Genomic DNA, 15,397 nt, shown 5'->3' with positions numbered 1-15,397 from the left:
TGTTTGTTTTAATTTTAAAGGCAGCCAAAGAAATAAATGAGTTTTTCAAGTATCATAGCAGTTATTTGTCAGGGGGCACATAGGCAACAGTGTATTTATAAGGCATGGATGATAGCCTGGAATATTGCAGGGTTTATGAGCTGGTGACTTGCCTCACTACATTAACTGAGTTCATTAGTGAAACCAAGTTTTAAGGGCAAGCTTAATTTGTTTTTCAAAATGGGATTATAAAACACTGAAACATATTCACACGATCGCAGTTATTAGCAATTAATCATTTGGTATTTAAGGAAAACTTGTAAACATTCAGTTTGAATTAAAAACCATAGAAGTGAGTTTTAACTCATTTGTAAGATAAGAAGGGGGAAAACAGCCTGAATTAGCCCAAAGATTTCCAAGCTATAGTTAAACCTCTTTTACAGAAAAAGGCAGTATATGGGCTTCCCTGGTGGTGCAGTGGTTAAGAATCCGCCTGCCAATGCAGGGGACACGGGTTTGAGTCCTGGTCCGGGAAGATCCCACATGCCACGGAGCAGCTAAGCCCATGCGCCACAACTACTGAGCCTGCGCTGTAGAACCCACGAACCACAACAACTGAGCCCACGTGCCACAACTACTGAGCCCGCGCACCTAGAGCCCATGCTCCACAACAAGAGAAGCCACTGCAATGGGAAGCCCGCGCACCGCAACGAAGAGTAGCCCCCGCTCGCCACAACTAGAGAAAGCCCATGCGCAGCAGCAAAGACCCAACGCAGCCAAAAATAAATAAATAAATAAGATAAATAAATTTTTTTTTAAAAGGCAGTATAATTTTAAAGAGCTGGCATTTTTCCCTCTCAGGTGGTCTTGGAGAAATATTATTTCCTGGAGGTAAGTGATGAGGGCTTAGAAAGTAGGAAAGGTGAAAAAAGAGAATCAGAATTAGAAGGATTTAGTGAAGACTTTTCCCTAAAAAACAGAAGTCTTGGCTTTAAGATCCTTTGACTTCTCATTCAACAGAATATCTGAAAATGTTTTCCATGTATTATACTCATTTCCCAATCCCTGGACCATAACATGTTTGGAAAACCTATTTAATTAGCACAGTTTGAACCCCTTCTGAAAAAATCTTCTTGTTGATCCCCATACTTCCAATTTCTCTCATCTACTTTCAGGCCAAAACATTCCAACTCTCCCTATCTTTTGTTTTTCGCACTATCCCCCTTTTCTTTTTCCTACAAAATTCTTCTCAGTACATCCAACCCCTTTGCTGTAGTGGTACAAGCTAAGCTGTCTGCTTTCTTGGGCCTTTTCTGTTCTTCCTCACATGCCTTCCTTTCAGGCCACCCCTTAAGCTTCTGTTGTGTTCCACCTCCTTCCAGTTCAAAACCCACCACACAATGTGGAAACCATCCAGTAGGAGAGATCTGCCTGTTCTAAGCAAAACAAACTGATCACCACCTCACTTACTATGTGTTTAAACTTAGAAGCACTGCATATCTTAAATGTTGTCATGGGATAGATAGCTGCCATATTTTTTAAAAATTCCCTACAATGTCTGCTTAAATTGCTGCTGTGTAACCCAACATGATTTAAACAGCATCCTTAATTCCTCAGAACATGCTGGATGTGTAACCATGCAGTGCAGTTGGTTGGGCTGGTGTCCACAGCAGCAGGACACCCCCCTCCCTGTGCCAGCCTCTTCCTCTGTTTTCACTTGCATTGTGACATGGACAATGTAGGTAGGAATGAGAAATGAGTTAATATTGCTTAAGACTAAAAAATTCTTTTAATCTCCTTTCTGTAATTCAGCTACATTTCCACTTTATAGATCCAGCCCAAAATCTGTCCATAATTCCTCTTGAAAAGCTCTTGTTTCAGATTCATCTTAACTAAAAATCATTCTCTGATACTTGCAGGAATCTGACCATGCTGGTCAGTCAGGAGGTTCTGTGCGAGGACCCCCAAAGTTGCCACCGAGGTAAGTAAGCATGGGAAAACTTCTAAAAAGTCAGTTAGAGAAAAACTAATGACTCCGAGACTGGACTCTCTTTTCTATCATGAAAACTGAGTGTTGCTGGCCTTCGATCTTCTTTTAGAGATACATTTAACTCACAAATTCACCCAGGTCACTAGCCCACAGTTTGCTTCTGACAGCAGGTGTAGGAGTCTCTGCTCCTTTTTTAATGCAATCCAAAAACTGACAGAGCACAAACATGGATATCTATTACTTTTCCTCAAACAAATGAACAAGACTCCTTTCTGAACCTAAAACTCCACTTCTGGAACACACACGCGTGTATACACACACATACATACGTACACACACTCGCTCGCTCTCTCCCTGTTCCCAGAAACCAGCCTGGTTTCTGGCATTTCCAAAGGGAGACAGGCCTCATGAGCTCAGAGGTGACCAGCCCTCCTGAGTTCCAGGGCTATTTAGACAAAAAACTGTGATGTTATCATAAGACGTTACTATGTTCGACATTATTTTTATCATAGGGATTAAGGAAAGGCTTTCAAAGTAATAATTGTCCCATTTTCAGAACTAGCTTTCTTTATATTAATCTAAATTAGTGTTTTAATAATGATTCCTATAACATGAACATTAGGGGAGTTTGACGTACCTTTTCTAATCATGTACAAGACTCCATCACATATACCTGATATCTTACTATAAGCTTTTCATCTCAGACTTTGGTAGAAAGTCCTTAGTTTTCTGAAACAGTCATGGTGTGTTTAAAAGCAAATGGAGCCTTAAAGAGCTCATGATAGTAAATGCTTGTTTGTCTTGAACTACTGAATATGTAGTACAAGATAAGAGGAAGCTGGAACATCATGGCATTTCTTCAAATAATATAATGTTTAATGCAGCAGTCATTTGCTAAAAAATAGCATAGCCTGCATGTTTCATTAAATGGTATTTACACTAGCAAAACGCTGTGTGTGTGTGTGTGTGTGTAAGAAAGGACAAAACAGAACCTACTATCGATCAAACACTGACTCACAGCTACCACGTTGACTTTCAGACCTGTGAATGGAAAAGGCGTACTAGCTCGACAGCCTCCTCCCAAGGGGGCCCCTGAGAGACCACCTCCCCCAAAACTTCCTGCAACCAGAGCAGCAGATAAAAAGCTGCCTTTTAATCGGTCTTCTTCTGACATGGATCTTCAGAAAAAAACAAGTAACTTGGCGTCTGGACTCTCAAAAGCCAAGAGTCAGGTCCTTAAAAATCAAGACCCAGTGCTGCCCCCTCGCCCCAAACCAGGACACCCTCTCTACAGGAAATACATGGTAAATGTAGCTTTTAAAAATGTTTGTGGTCGGGCTTCCCTGGTGGCGCAGTGGTTGAGAGTCCGCCTGCCGATGCAGGGGACACGGGTTCGTGCCCCGGTCCGGGAGGATCCCACATGCCGCGGAGCGGCTGGGCCCGTGGACCATGGCCACTGGGCCTGCGGGCCCGGAGCCTGTGCTCCGCGGCGGGAGAGGCTACGGGGGTGGGAGGCCGGTGTACCGAAAAAAAAAAAAAAAAAAAAAAAATGTTTGTGGTCAAGAGGTTTGTCCTAAAGTATACGTAAGATCCTTATTCCTTAGAAAAAGATGATGAGACAACTGTGGAATTGCCCCTTGACACTGAGTGCTTTAGACAAGTAGGCCATGTTTAAACCTAGGTCTTTTAAAACAGGGTTTCATTATTAGGAGAAATATAGGAAAAGGAAGTAGGGCAGACGAGGATTGCAACCTGCTGTCTGGCTTGACCAAACAGAAACTCTGAAAAAGCTGACCCAGTAGGTTACACTGATGGGAGTATCTCTGCTAGATATTATATTCATATCTTGATATAGTTTATATCTTATAGCTGCCTTGCCCACAGAGTAAAATTTGAAGTAGAAAGTTCTTATTAAAATGGATGGTTTTTCCCTCATTTTCCACTTTTGTAGACCTGATTATCATGGTCCATTTAATAGTTACCAGTTAGAAGTTTTCATCAGTAATTGAGATAGTTGAGATATTAATTTTGTTCCCTTTGAATGTTTTTCTCATCATATGACCTTAAGCCTTTGTCTTTGGAGTTGATGTGCTCTCTCTATTTTGGTCAGGTTAACCTGATGAAATCTAGAACAAATTAAGATGATAAGGAGAGCAGGGGTGTTGGCACTTTTTAAAACAATTGTACAACAGTAGGTCTTAACAAGAACAGCAATTATTCATTTCATATTGTTCTACATTTCCATCACTGAGCTGGAAATTGTTTTCACTTTAAGCAATTTAGGATTTTTTTCATCTTCCTAAGGGAAGGGTGTAGACAGATAAGAAGGAGGTAGGATATTCATATATATTCATATTCATTTAAACTGATAAAATTTTAATTGCTAAAACCCAGGGGTGTACTTTGGGATAGGATACTTAAAAATAATGAATAAATAAAAGCAGTAGCTGATGTGTTGAATACTTATAAGCCAGGCATTCCTCGAAGCACTTTATGTATAAATAACTCATTTATTCCTCACACCAACCCTGTGAAGTAGATACTATTATTATCTCTATTATACAGATGAAGAAAATAAGACTCAGAGAGATTAAGTAGCCTGTCCAGGGTCACACATCCAGTAATGGTAGAGCCAAGATTCGAGCACAGACTGACTGGCTCTGAGCCCATACTCTTTACCATTAGGCCATACTAAGAAAATAGGGTTAGTGGGGCTTCCCCAGCGGTCCAGTGGTTAGGACTCTGCGCTTCCACTGCAGGGGGCACTGGTTCGATCCCTGGTCGGGGAACTAAGATCCCGCAAGCCATGCTGTGCAGCCAAAAACAACCCAGAAAATAGTGTTACTAACTGTAAAGTCTCTGCTTGCATTGGCTGTCCCGTGTCAAGAGCCTCATTTGGGGGAATGAGATTTTGCTTATAGGTCTTAGCATAGCGGTATAATGTCAACAAAGCATTTGAACAACTCAAAGAAATTAATAAATTCAAAATGACGGTGTATTAGTGTGTCTCTTTACGAAATAATTCCTTAAATCCCTCATTGTTCCTGTGGCCGCCCCACCATTAAATTGCTAACCAGGGTAACCTGGGTACCTTGGGCGCCCTGGTGCTCTGACAGAGATGCTGGGGAGCAGCCCCCCAGGGCCACACCCTCGTACTCTACAGCTTTGCTCTTGAGTGCAGCCTCCCTTTCCTTTTTGGAAGCGAGCTTGTGTGATCCCATGTCCTGGGCATGCCTTTTATATTGCCCAGGCCCTCCAACCCGCGCTCAACAGCCAGAATTTATCAAGGCGGGGAACAGAGTTCTCTGGCCAGAGTAAAAGCCATTCTAAGATCAGACAGGGCTGAGTGGACCAGGAATGACTGAGGTCAGGCAGTGAGATGGGTTTAAGTAGATACTTGTACGAGAGCGACTGCAGGAGCAGATGAGATTGAAGGCAGATGGAAGCGGCCAGTCCAACCCCGCAGGGGAGGCACCAGTCCCCTATCAGCCGCCCCTGAACTAAAGGCCGTGAGGTCAGGTGCTGAGTATTTACCCTTCCGACGCCCTGGGGTCTTGGTGGACCTTGTCCTGTAGAGCAGAACTTCCTGGATGTGGTTGTTAAGGGAACTTTAGGCCACCTTCAGCTGCCAAGGTCCTGTGGGCTCAGCCCCAGGCCCCCGAGGACTCTGAGCAGCCTGAGAAACGGCAGCCCCACCAACTAGATCCCGAGCTTGAGGAAGCCGAGTGAAGAGCTTAACTGCGGGAGGTTATACTGCAGGCGAACATGCCAAATCCCCACGTGATCAGCCGCTTAGGATGAGGTTATTTGATTGTGAATAATCCTTTTATTGGTTTATGTTTAAGCTGTCTGTGCCTCACGGAATTGCCAGTGAAGACATTGTCCCGCAAAACCCTGGAGAACTTTCTTGTAAGGTAAAGTAGAGCTCTTTCTTTACTGACTAATGTAAAAAAAAAAAAAATCTCTGGCCTCTGTTACTGTTTTACACGTTATTATAAATGCTTTAGGCTCCAAAGATTAAAATGTGGAAAAAGTAATAATGTTTTATTAAATAATAATTGCTTCAGAGAGTGATATCGTACCTTCCAGCGTGGGGACGTCCTTGTGATACTGAAGCAGGTGGAAGGTAATTACTTGGAGTGCCGGAAGGGAGCCGCCACTGGCAGAGTTCACCTGTCTCACATGAAGATCATCACCCCACTTGATGAGCATCTCAGAAGCAGGCCGAACGTGAGGAATTAATATTGTACCGCCTTCATATCACACGTGGCAGCACATTTCATAGAACTATTAATTATAGCTCATTCTCAGGTTTTTATTAGCACGTTTATTTTAACCAGAGTAAAAATTACGGTAGCGTTTTATTCCATTTTAAGAGTAAATTACTTCTAAGAGTTGCCATTACCATACTAATCACTTTGATACAGAGTGACTACCATGTGTTTTGCCTTTCTCGCATCGTGCTGACATACAGCAACCAGGACACTCAGTCATTAATTTTCAACCGTGAGAGCTGTTTATTTTTGAAGTAATGTAAACATGTTTACCAAAGTACTAGAGATTAGTTTTCTAACAGAATGGATAATTATTTTAAAGGCAGCCCTAGAAATGCTAAGCCTGACATTAAAAAATACTTCCCTTTAAGATTTAAGCTTAATATAAACCTCATTTCTCTGCTTATAGCCCATAAACATAATGAAATGAGATGTTCCAACAATCTGAAGTCACAATTTAGGCCTAACAATTTGTCGAGCCTGGGAGAATACAATGATTTTTTTTTTTTTTAAACTTCACAGTTATTTAATCTGCACATGTTCCAGAGAACCCCCTCCACCCCTCCCAGCTCCCCTTCTCCAGCCCCTCAGTCCTGGAGTCCCTAAATCAGCCCAAGGAGCTGTCAGGGACTAGAGGAGGCTGGATTCTCAGGCAGAACACTAAGAAGGGCCCAGGGGCGTGGCCCAGCTCTGCCCAGCACCGGGGCAGCAACAGCAGCTGTCTGACCCAAAGGAGCTGACTGTTAGTGGGTGCGGAGGGCCAGCTGCCCCAGGGGATGGCCCAGAGCCATGAAGGTCACAGGGAGGGGCCTCCACTGGCCCCTGGAGTGCTCTGCGGCACAGGGCTGGGCTCCAGGGTAGCGGGAAGAGGCAGGTCAGAGAGGCAGGCCTAGGCAGACAGCAGCTCCCGCCGTGTCATGGGGAGCAAGGTCCGGAGGGGCCAGCAACACTGCCAAGAGCCCATGGAGGCACTACGGGCGGAACACGGCAAAGGCCAGAAGACTGGAGCAGGGTGAAGCCGGCCAGACCCAGAGTGGCGGTCCAGGGAAAGAAGGGCCGGTACTGGATCTGGCAGTCCCAGAGCAGCAGCAGCTGGCCACCTGCGGCCAGCCCAGAGGGGACTGGCTCTGACCCTGGTGGGCAGGGTGGGTGTGGGGGACCCTCCCGAGTGGGCACGTGGCAATGGAGAATGCAGTTAGGAGGGAGGTGAAGGCTGCCCAGGGTCTGGGTGTCGTCTTCTAACAGCTGCCCTTGGTAGATGAGTCGCACGTGCTGTTCCCGGCCAGGAAATCGGGTCCTTTTCAGGGAGCCGATGGTGTCATGGGGCCAGGCCCTGGCCACCTGCTCTGAATCGTTGAGGAATTTCAGCCGAAGTACTGGGGGCTCTGGAGGCGGCGGCGTTGCTGGGAGCCCCACGCCAGGCTCTGGCTGTGCAGCCTGACCTCTGCGTCTCAGGCTGGGGGTCTCGGCTCCTGGGGCCTCCCCTCCGATGCTGTTGGTGACTGCCATGGCTCCTCTGGGCTGTGTCGGTGTCGGGGTCCCTGACGGCTGGGACAGTGGGTCAGCGCCCTCGGCAGTGTGCGTTGAGGCACAGGCGAGAGCCAGCACCGGAAGGCAGGCACGCGCCGCGAAAAGGATGGTCACCTCATCACCCACCCCTTCGGTCAGGGCCACGGCACCTGCCTTGCCCGCTGCGCTACCGAGCTGGGGAGGCACAAAGAACCCGAGAGGGGCTGGCTCACCCGCCGGGAGCCCTCTGAACTTCGGGGGGCGTCTGACCCCACCCCAACTCTCCCACAGTCCTCATAGCTCTGCCCGCATACCCGAGCCCCGCCTTGGGACACGGACTGCTCTGACGCCCCACGTACCCCTTCCCATCACCAAATCCCAAGTCATTTTTTGTAACCTAAGATCTAGGTCTTTAACCAGCTCCCCAGTTCACCCAAACCCTATTCCGAGGTCAGGGCCTTGACCTTCTAAGCGACTCTCCCTTAAATTCAACCCCCACCAAACTGCACCCCAAAGCTTACCTGTTCTTCCCGCCCAGGTCATCCCAAAGTTCACCTACTCCTTCGTCTCGTTGACCCAAAGCTTATCTACTCTTCCGTCCCTAAAGTTTCTCCAAGGGGGAAAAAGGTGGTTTCTGCACACACCCGCGCACGCGTGCACACACACACCCACACCGCCTCGTTACCATTTACCCAAACCCCGACCCGCTTCCCAAGGCTTCCCCACACCAAACGTCAACCTGCGCCCTTTGGCAAACTGGAACCTCTGAGGGTTGCCACCCCCCGCCCAACTGGGCCCCTACTGGTCAGCTCACACCCCAGCCCGAGGCAGCCCGACCCCGCACCTCTCCTGGAAGCCTCTCCACACCCAGCCTGCTGCAGGACCCCAGATCTCGCCTGGGAATCTGAGACTTCGCCCTCCCCGTCCCCGTCCTCCATCACCGCTCCCATCTTCCCGCCCCACACACCCATCCCCGAGAGGTGGGAGCGCCAATATAATGATTATTGAAGGTCGTTTGTTCAGCAAGAAAAATGCCATTGGACAGTTTATAGAGTTATATATATTTATTTTTATTTTATTTATTTATTTATGGCTGAGTTGGGTCTTTATTGCTGGGTGCGGGCTTTCTCTAGTTGCGGCGAGCGGGGGCTACTCTTTGTTGCGGTGCGCGGGCTTCTCATCACAGTGGCTTCTCTTGTTGCGGAGCACAGGCTCCAGGCTCGTGGGCTTCAGCAGCTGTGGCTCGCGGGCTTTAGAGCGCAGGCTCAGTAGTTGTGGCTCACGGGCTTAGTTGCTCCGTGGCATGTGGGATCTTCCCGGACCAGGGATCAAACCCGTGTCCCCTGCAGTGGTAGGTGGATTCTTAACCACTGTGCCACCAGGAAAGCCCTAGAGTTATACTTTTAAAAGAGCTTCTTAAGGTATCCAGTTAAATTTTCACCATCTATTAGGTAATGTAGCAAACATGAAAAATGAGACCCATCTGTCATTTAAACCAAGTAAAGTACTTCGTTTGTCATTCAGCCTAGTTTTCATAATCTCGTCCAATTCTTTCTTCTTAGAAGGCAGCTTACCATTTGAGGTTTGCTAAGAAACTAAAAATTTGAATTTCGGAGAGCAGCAAAGCTATGTCTTACGCTAGCTGCGGCTGGGATACTGAGATTTCTGACTTGGGTCCACACGGGGAGGGTTCTTCTGTTAACTCGTTTTCTGTTTTGATGCAGCATAACATCTGTCACCGCTCTTCTTCCTCTCTCAGAGCACACTGATGGGTAACCATGGGAGTTGTACTGTCAAAAAGCTCTCCTCGATGAAAATAGAAGCTGAAAAACTTACAAGTTGTTCTTTTATAGAAGCCCACAGTTTTGTCCACTTGAAACATTATCATACTCAGGCTTGTGCTGTAGACTGGCAGAGAGGTGGCCGCTGAGGGCTGGCAGCTGGTGACACTGAAGTGGAGCCTCTCTTAGGCTCTGGGTCATGGCTAACAGGACATTTTTTTAGAAAAATAAAACTTACCTATTTGAAAGCTTAGTTTTAAGGTAAATATTTCTAAAAATGTGTTATGCTTTCCCCTACCTTAGTCAACAGAAGGCACTGCAGACTATCAGTTGAGGCTGGGCTGTCAGAGCTGGGAGGCGGGGGATCGTCACCTCACTTGGTTCTCAGTACAGACGCGGGTTTCAGTTTCCCTCCCACTACCTGAGGCGGTGATTTGACCTCTCTGAACTTCATTTTTTTAATATGTGAAATAATATGTATGATAATTCCTCACAGAGTTGATTATACAATTGATTTATCATTATGATTCCATTTATATTAAGTCCAGAATAGGTAAATCCAGAAGGTAGATTAGTGGTTGCCCAGGGCTGAGGGGAGGGTGAGTGGGGAGAGACTGCTGATGGGTGGGAGGCTTCCTGAGGGAGTGATAAAAATGTTCTAAAGTTAGATTGTGGTGATGGTCACACAATTCTGTGAATATACTAAACCTAGGTGCACTTTAAATGGGTGAATTTTGTGGTATATGAATTATATCTCAAAGGTGCTTAAAAAATTAAATGAGCTAATTAATGCATATAAGGTGTTTAACACAGTGAGTAGTGCATAGTGGGTGAACAGTGAATATCAGCTTTTTTTTTTTTTTTGGCGGCACTGCGCAGCATATGAGATCTTAGTTCCCCGACCAGGGATAGAACCCGTGCCCCCTGCAGTGGAAGTGCGGAGCCCTAACCACTGGACCGCCAGGGAAGTCCTGATGTTAGCTATTCCTTTTACTCATTAGTATTAACCATTATAGCCATACTGTCATACTAGAAAGAGCTTTGAAATATGTTGGATTTTCCTCCCAGATACCCACCCTAATGGTATGGTCTGAGTTGTACAGACCCCTGTGGGCAACCCTGTTCACCTGTGCCTCTCGCCCTTCATCTGCCAGGCCAAGGTGATGAGCAGCATTCCAGGGGTAGCCATGCATGGAAGGCAGAGAAGGGAAACTGGGAGGCCCAGGTTACTATCCCACCTCTTCTACCTTCTCAGGCTTGTGTTTAGATCTTGGTCCATCTGGAGGTTCATGTTTGTGTTTGGTGTGGGGTAGGCCTCTGACTTGACTTTTTCCAGCAGATGGAAAGCCATCTAGCCTAACACCCCTTAGTGAGCGGTCATTCCTTTTTCCACAGATGTAAATCAGAAAAAATGAAAACCACACATACACACATGTAATAAATTGTGTAAATAATAATTTTTAAAGCCCTCTAGGCTTAAAATATCTCACAGTTCCTTTCCACAATCCCTGAAATTCCCATAATGCCCATTTATTTAGGGAAAAGCACTGAGCATCCTCTAAGAAAATGTCAATGTTGCTTTGGTAAACTAATACACTGAGCTGCCACTAACTGTTCCTCTGTTACCATTCAGCTGACATGAGAGAAGACAGCGTGCCTGTGCAGGTGCGTTTTGACTGATTCAGAAAAGAGTCGAGCAAAGGTGCTGCAGGGCAGAAGTGGAAGGAGTGGACCTCGATCCCTGCTGAACATCATGGCCAGGGGATGGGCGAGCCCTGAGGGGACAGGAGCCATTGAAGGAGGGAAGAGAAAAGAAAGGGCACAGGGCTTCCCTGGTGGCGCAGTCGTTGAGAGTCCGCCTGCCGATGCAGGAGACACGGGTTTGTGCCCCGGTCCGGGAAGATCCCACATGCCGCAAAGCGGCTGGGCCCGTGAGCCATGGCCGCTGAGCCTGCGCGTCCGGAGCCTGTGCTCTGCAACGGGGAAGGCCAAAAAAGTGAGAGGCCCGTGTACCCCAAAAAAAAAAAAAAAAAAAAAAAGAAAGAAAGGGCACAAAATTTGCCTTCATTTATTCCACAGGTTTGCCAATGTTATAATTTCAAATAATATCCTTCAGTCAGATTTGATGATGATGATGTGGATAAGCCTGTCTCTTCATATAAAGAAACTAAGAATAACAGCTGCCTGTCAATAAGAAATGGTCACTCTTCAAATTCAGCTTCTCCTCTGGCCAGTCTAAGCACTTGGTTAGATGGGTAGAGAATACTGAATTCTCTTTGCTAGTTTACTTAGAATTACTGGTGAATAAACCGTTCAGATTAAATAGGAAATCCAGGCCAGGCATGGGAGGTAGCGTTGGCTTTCCAATTAGAGAAAGCATTCAGTTAAGTGGTAATAAACGAAATGGATTTTAACTTTTTGTGAATTATACTTTTGTGGAAGTCATTAGCTCTTTTCATTACAAAAGACGAGAGCATAAATTGCAGAACTTCTTTCTTTTCCCATCTTAATGAAGAGACTGCTTTTAAGGCTCTGTTCTTAAGGTTTAGTCCTGATCACAGTTTAGGGGAAAAGTGACCCTTGAAAGGTAAAAAGGTCAAAAACCACTACTTCAGGATAGAATAGGTACTGCTTTAAAAAAAAAAAGAAAATTAAGTAATTTCCTTTTGTTTTACTCTCTTGCTTTAAAAAATGCTAAGGGATATTATAATTGAGAGTTATTTCTGTTTTCCTCTGGCAAGGACACATGCCTTTTCAACCTGGTAATGATTCCCTTGTGTGGCTCAACTGTGTGGTTTGCATCTTGCACTCATAATGTAATTGTGTCAAGAGGACCCTAATGAGGAAAAATAAAATGGTCTCAGAGTGAATAATAAATCCAGCGTCCATCCTGCACACTCCATTCACCGCCCTGTTTTCCCCCTAAGGATCCAAGCCACGCTCAGAAGCCTGTTGACAGTGGTGCCCCTCATGCTGTCGTTCTTCATGATTTTCCGGCAGGTAAGGACATAAGTAATAAAGTGGTAGAACCTTAGGATCTGGGATCAGGCATCCTCCCCAGGTTAACCTCTCAAGGACATCCTTCTCATTTTCTGCACCAGCAGAGCCCTGGACTGGAGAGGTCATCTCATCCATCACCCCACCTTCAGGAAAAGGCATTCCAGAAAGCTTAGCTGTAATAGCTCTGCCTTTGAAACTCCCTGTGACAGAGAGAGGAGGAGTGTTTCCCTTACAAATGAACGATCAGCAAATTGCCTACCAGTTGCAAACTTTTTCACTCTTTCAAAATGGGGTACCAAATACCAATTATAATGAAATTAATTTGAATTTAATAAGTGGAGTTCTTTTCTCCTAAGGGTTGTAAAACCAACACACATAGCTCAGCTATTACTTATGAAATGAGTATAAAATAAAAAATAGGGACTTCCCTGGTGGCGCAGTGGTTAAGAATCCGCCTGCCAATGCAGGGTACACGGGTTCAATCCCTGGTCCGGGAAGATCCCACATGCCGCGGAGCAACTAAGCCCATGTGCCACAACTACTGAGCCCACGTGCTGCAACTACTAAAGCCCATGCGCCTAGAGCCCGTGCACTGCAACAAAGAGTAGCCCCCCCAGCCACAACTAGAGAAAGCCTGCATGCAGCAACGAAGACCCAGCACAGCCAAAAATAAATAAATATAAATAAATAAATAAATAATATAAATTTTTGTAATCAATTTTTAAGTACCTTTTATATCCAAGGCTACAAATAAAATAAATTCCTGATTTATTTATAACCTGTTTTTTATCCACTTGGTAGACTGATTTTTATTTCACTGTGAGTAAATTTATTTGCAAAAGAGCTGTAGGACTCCCTTAGTTAATATTTTGAGATTGAAATGATTTTTAAGCATGGTTGAGAATAATATGAATATTATACCATGTCTATAAAACTCTTTTCATTGTTAAAATATGTATTCAGCAGAGGGTTTATATTGACACAGGAAGAACCCTTGGCCAGCACAATGTTTTGTGTGTGTGTGTGTGTGTGTGTGTGTTTTAACCATTTCCTATCAATCAGTGCCTGGTAAATATATCTAATTTGATCTTAAAAGAGGAGGCTCATAACAATGATATCCAGGAAAAAATAATATATTTTTAAAGTCAATTTGATTAGTATAACCTGTTCTCAGAATCAGTAGAACATATTGCCTCGGTGGACAGAACTAAACGCTACTTTAATCAGATCTGCAAGCAGGGTAATTCATCATACATAATTATTTTATGTTACAGAGCAAGTTGATGATTTGAACCTCACTTCAGGAGAAATTGTTTATCTTCTGGAAAAAATAGGTACAGATTGGTACAGGGGGAAATGTAAAAACCAGACTGGTGTATTTCCTGCCACCTACGTCAAAGTGATTGTAAGTAGATTGTGCTTGTTTAAATTGGTCATATATTCAGTGAATTCTGTGTAATTTGCAGTTTGGAAAAAAAATAACCAGAAGCCTAGATTCTTGGGTTCTGGTTCTCTCCCTTCCATTAATTCATTTGGTGTTTGAAAAATTCAGAAATAAAGGTTTGTTCAATTAGATACTAGTTAATTATTCATATATTATGGAGTATTAGCACTTAATGCTTAAATGCTATCAGAAATCCTAAGGTGAAAAACTACAGGTCCACTGGTGAATCAGCTGTTCTTGGAGGGTTGATAAGCACTTGAGGGTATATGTTAATTCTTTGCAACATTCAGCAAACAAGAATTAAATGAGGGGCTTCCCTGGTGGCACAGTGGTTGAGAGTCCGCCTGCCGATGCAGGGCACACGGGTTCGTGCCCCGGTCCAGGAAGATCCCACATGCCGCGGAGCGGCTGGGCCCGTGAGCCATGGCCGCTGAGCCTGTGGGTCCGGAGCCTGTGCTCCACAACGGGAGAGGCCACAACAGTGAGAGGCCTGCGTACCGCAAAAAAAAAAAAAAAAAAAAGAATTAAATGATACTGGATTGTCCTGAAGGAATGTTTGTTCTCTGAGGTTATGGTACCACTTCTCCTTTTCTTTGGAGTACATTTCGTTACTGGTTTCTTTCATCCTTTCCATTCCCATTTATTTCAACCTTTAAAAAAATAGATTTGGGAATACCAAAGTACTTTCATTGGAGGTAATGGTCCATTAATGATTTTTCACATAATAATTCCAAATCTGACTGGGAAACATATATTAAAGTGTCCGAATTTTATACACCCTCAAAGCCTAACTTGTGTAAGTAGAGCCCTGAGTGCTAAGCCCGGGTGGCTGAGAAACATGGGGATGAAATCAGACTGCCACTTGAACGTTTATATCAGTAGGAAGAGAATGACTCAGTCTCTAATATAACTTATCGATACTGGAACATATCGATAAACCTGGCTTAAATAGTTGAGCATTAACTGCTTGGTGGGGTGGGGGTAAGAAAATGATTTTCCATTACATCAGAAACTTAGCAAACAAATATAACAGAAAACCTGTATTTTTCAAGTATGAATGAGGTTGAGTCTCTTGAATTACGAAGTGTGGGTCTTAAAAATTGTCTGGTATATAAAAATTCCCTGATTCTTTGGAGAAATCCAACCACATTCTCTAAATTAATATTAAAGAGTAATGTTAGTTTTAGCACTCTTCCTCATTTTTCTTCTGCCCAATGTAGCAGTACTTTAAAAAGCACAATTACCACACTGAAATCAATCATACTGAATTTGCCAGATTATCGGTGTGTTATTTCTAAGCCTGCAAGTTTAAAAAATTGTTTTAAGACTTCGAACTTTCGAAATTCATTAAGAAGGGCACTGATTTATTTAATGTAAACCTCAAAGCCTTAAGTAGTTTTCAGACTTACAGTGCATTATG

The 15,397-nt window shown here is 44.5% G+C and overlaps 1 protein-coding gene and 1 pseudogene across 13 annotated transcripts in view; one reads left to right on the top strand and one right to left on the bottom strand.

Moving 5' to 3' along the window:
* Window positions 1-15,397, top strand: part of SH3D19 (SH3 domain containing 19) — a 179,832-nt gene that overhangs the window by 151,753 nt on the left and 12,682 nt on the right. For 12 of the 13 annotated variants that reach the window (XR_003435026.1, XM_027117167.1, XM_027117158.1 and 9 more), the window contains 6 exons: window positions 1,899-1,960; window positions 3,009-3,273; window positions 5,815-5,883; window positions 6,059-6,199; window positions 12,461-12,533; window positions 13,808-13,938. Coding sequence is in view for 12 of the 13 variants with exons in the window: in XM_027117167.1 (XP_026972968.1) it covers window positions 1,899-1,960; window positions 3,009-3,273; window positions 5,815-5,883; window positions 6,059-6,199; window positions 12,461-12,533; window positions 13,808-13,938 (741 nt within the window). In the remaining variant the exon portion in view is untranslated. The remainder of the gene's footprint in view (window positions 1-1,898; window positions 1,961-3,008; window positions 3,274-5,814; window positions 5,884-6,058; window positions 6,200-12,460; window positions 12,534-13,807; window positions 13,939-15,397) is intronic. The other variant, XM_027117159.1, reaches the window with a different exon arrangement.
* On the bottom strand, window positions 7,215-8,702 carry LOC113625926 (transmembrane and ubiquitin-like domain-containing protein 1 pseudogene; annotated as a pseudogene).

Source organism: Aethalodelphis obliquidens, unplaced genomic scaffold (genome assembly GCF_003676395.1).
Source record: "Aethalodelphis obliquidens isolate GAN/ISIS:26980383/991018 unplaced genomic scaffold, ASM367639v1 scaffold17, whole genome shotgun sequence".
NCBI classification, from domain to species: Eukaryota; Metazoa; Chordata; class Mammalia; order Artiodactyla; family Delphinidae; genus Aethalodelphis; species Aethalodelphis obliquidens.
The sequence above is the reverse complement of the archived record's forward strand: the minus strand, read 5'-3'. Positions and strand labels throughout refer to the sequence as shown.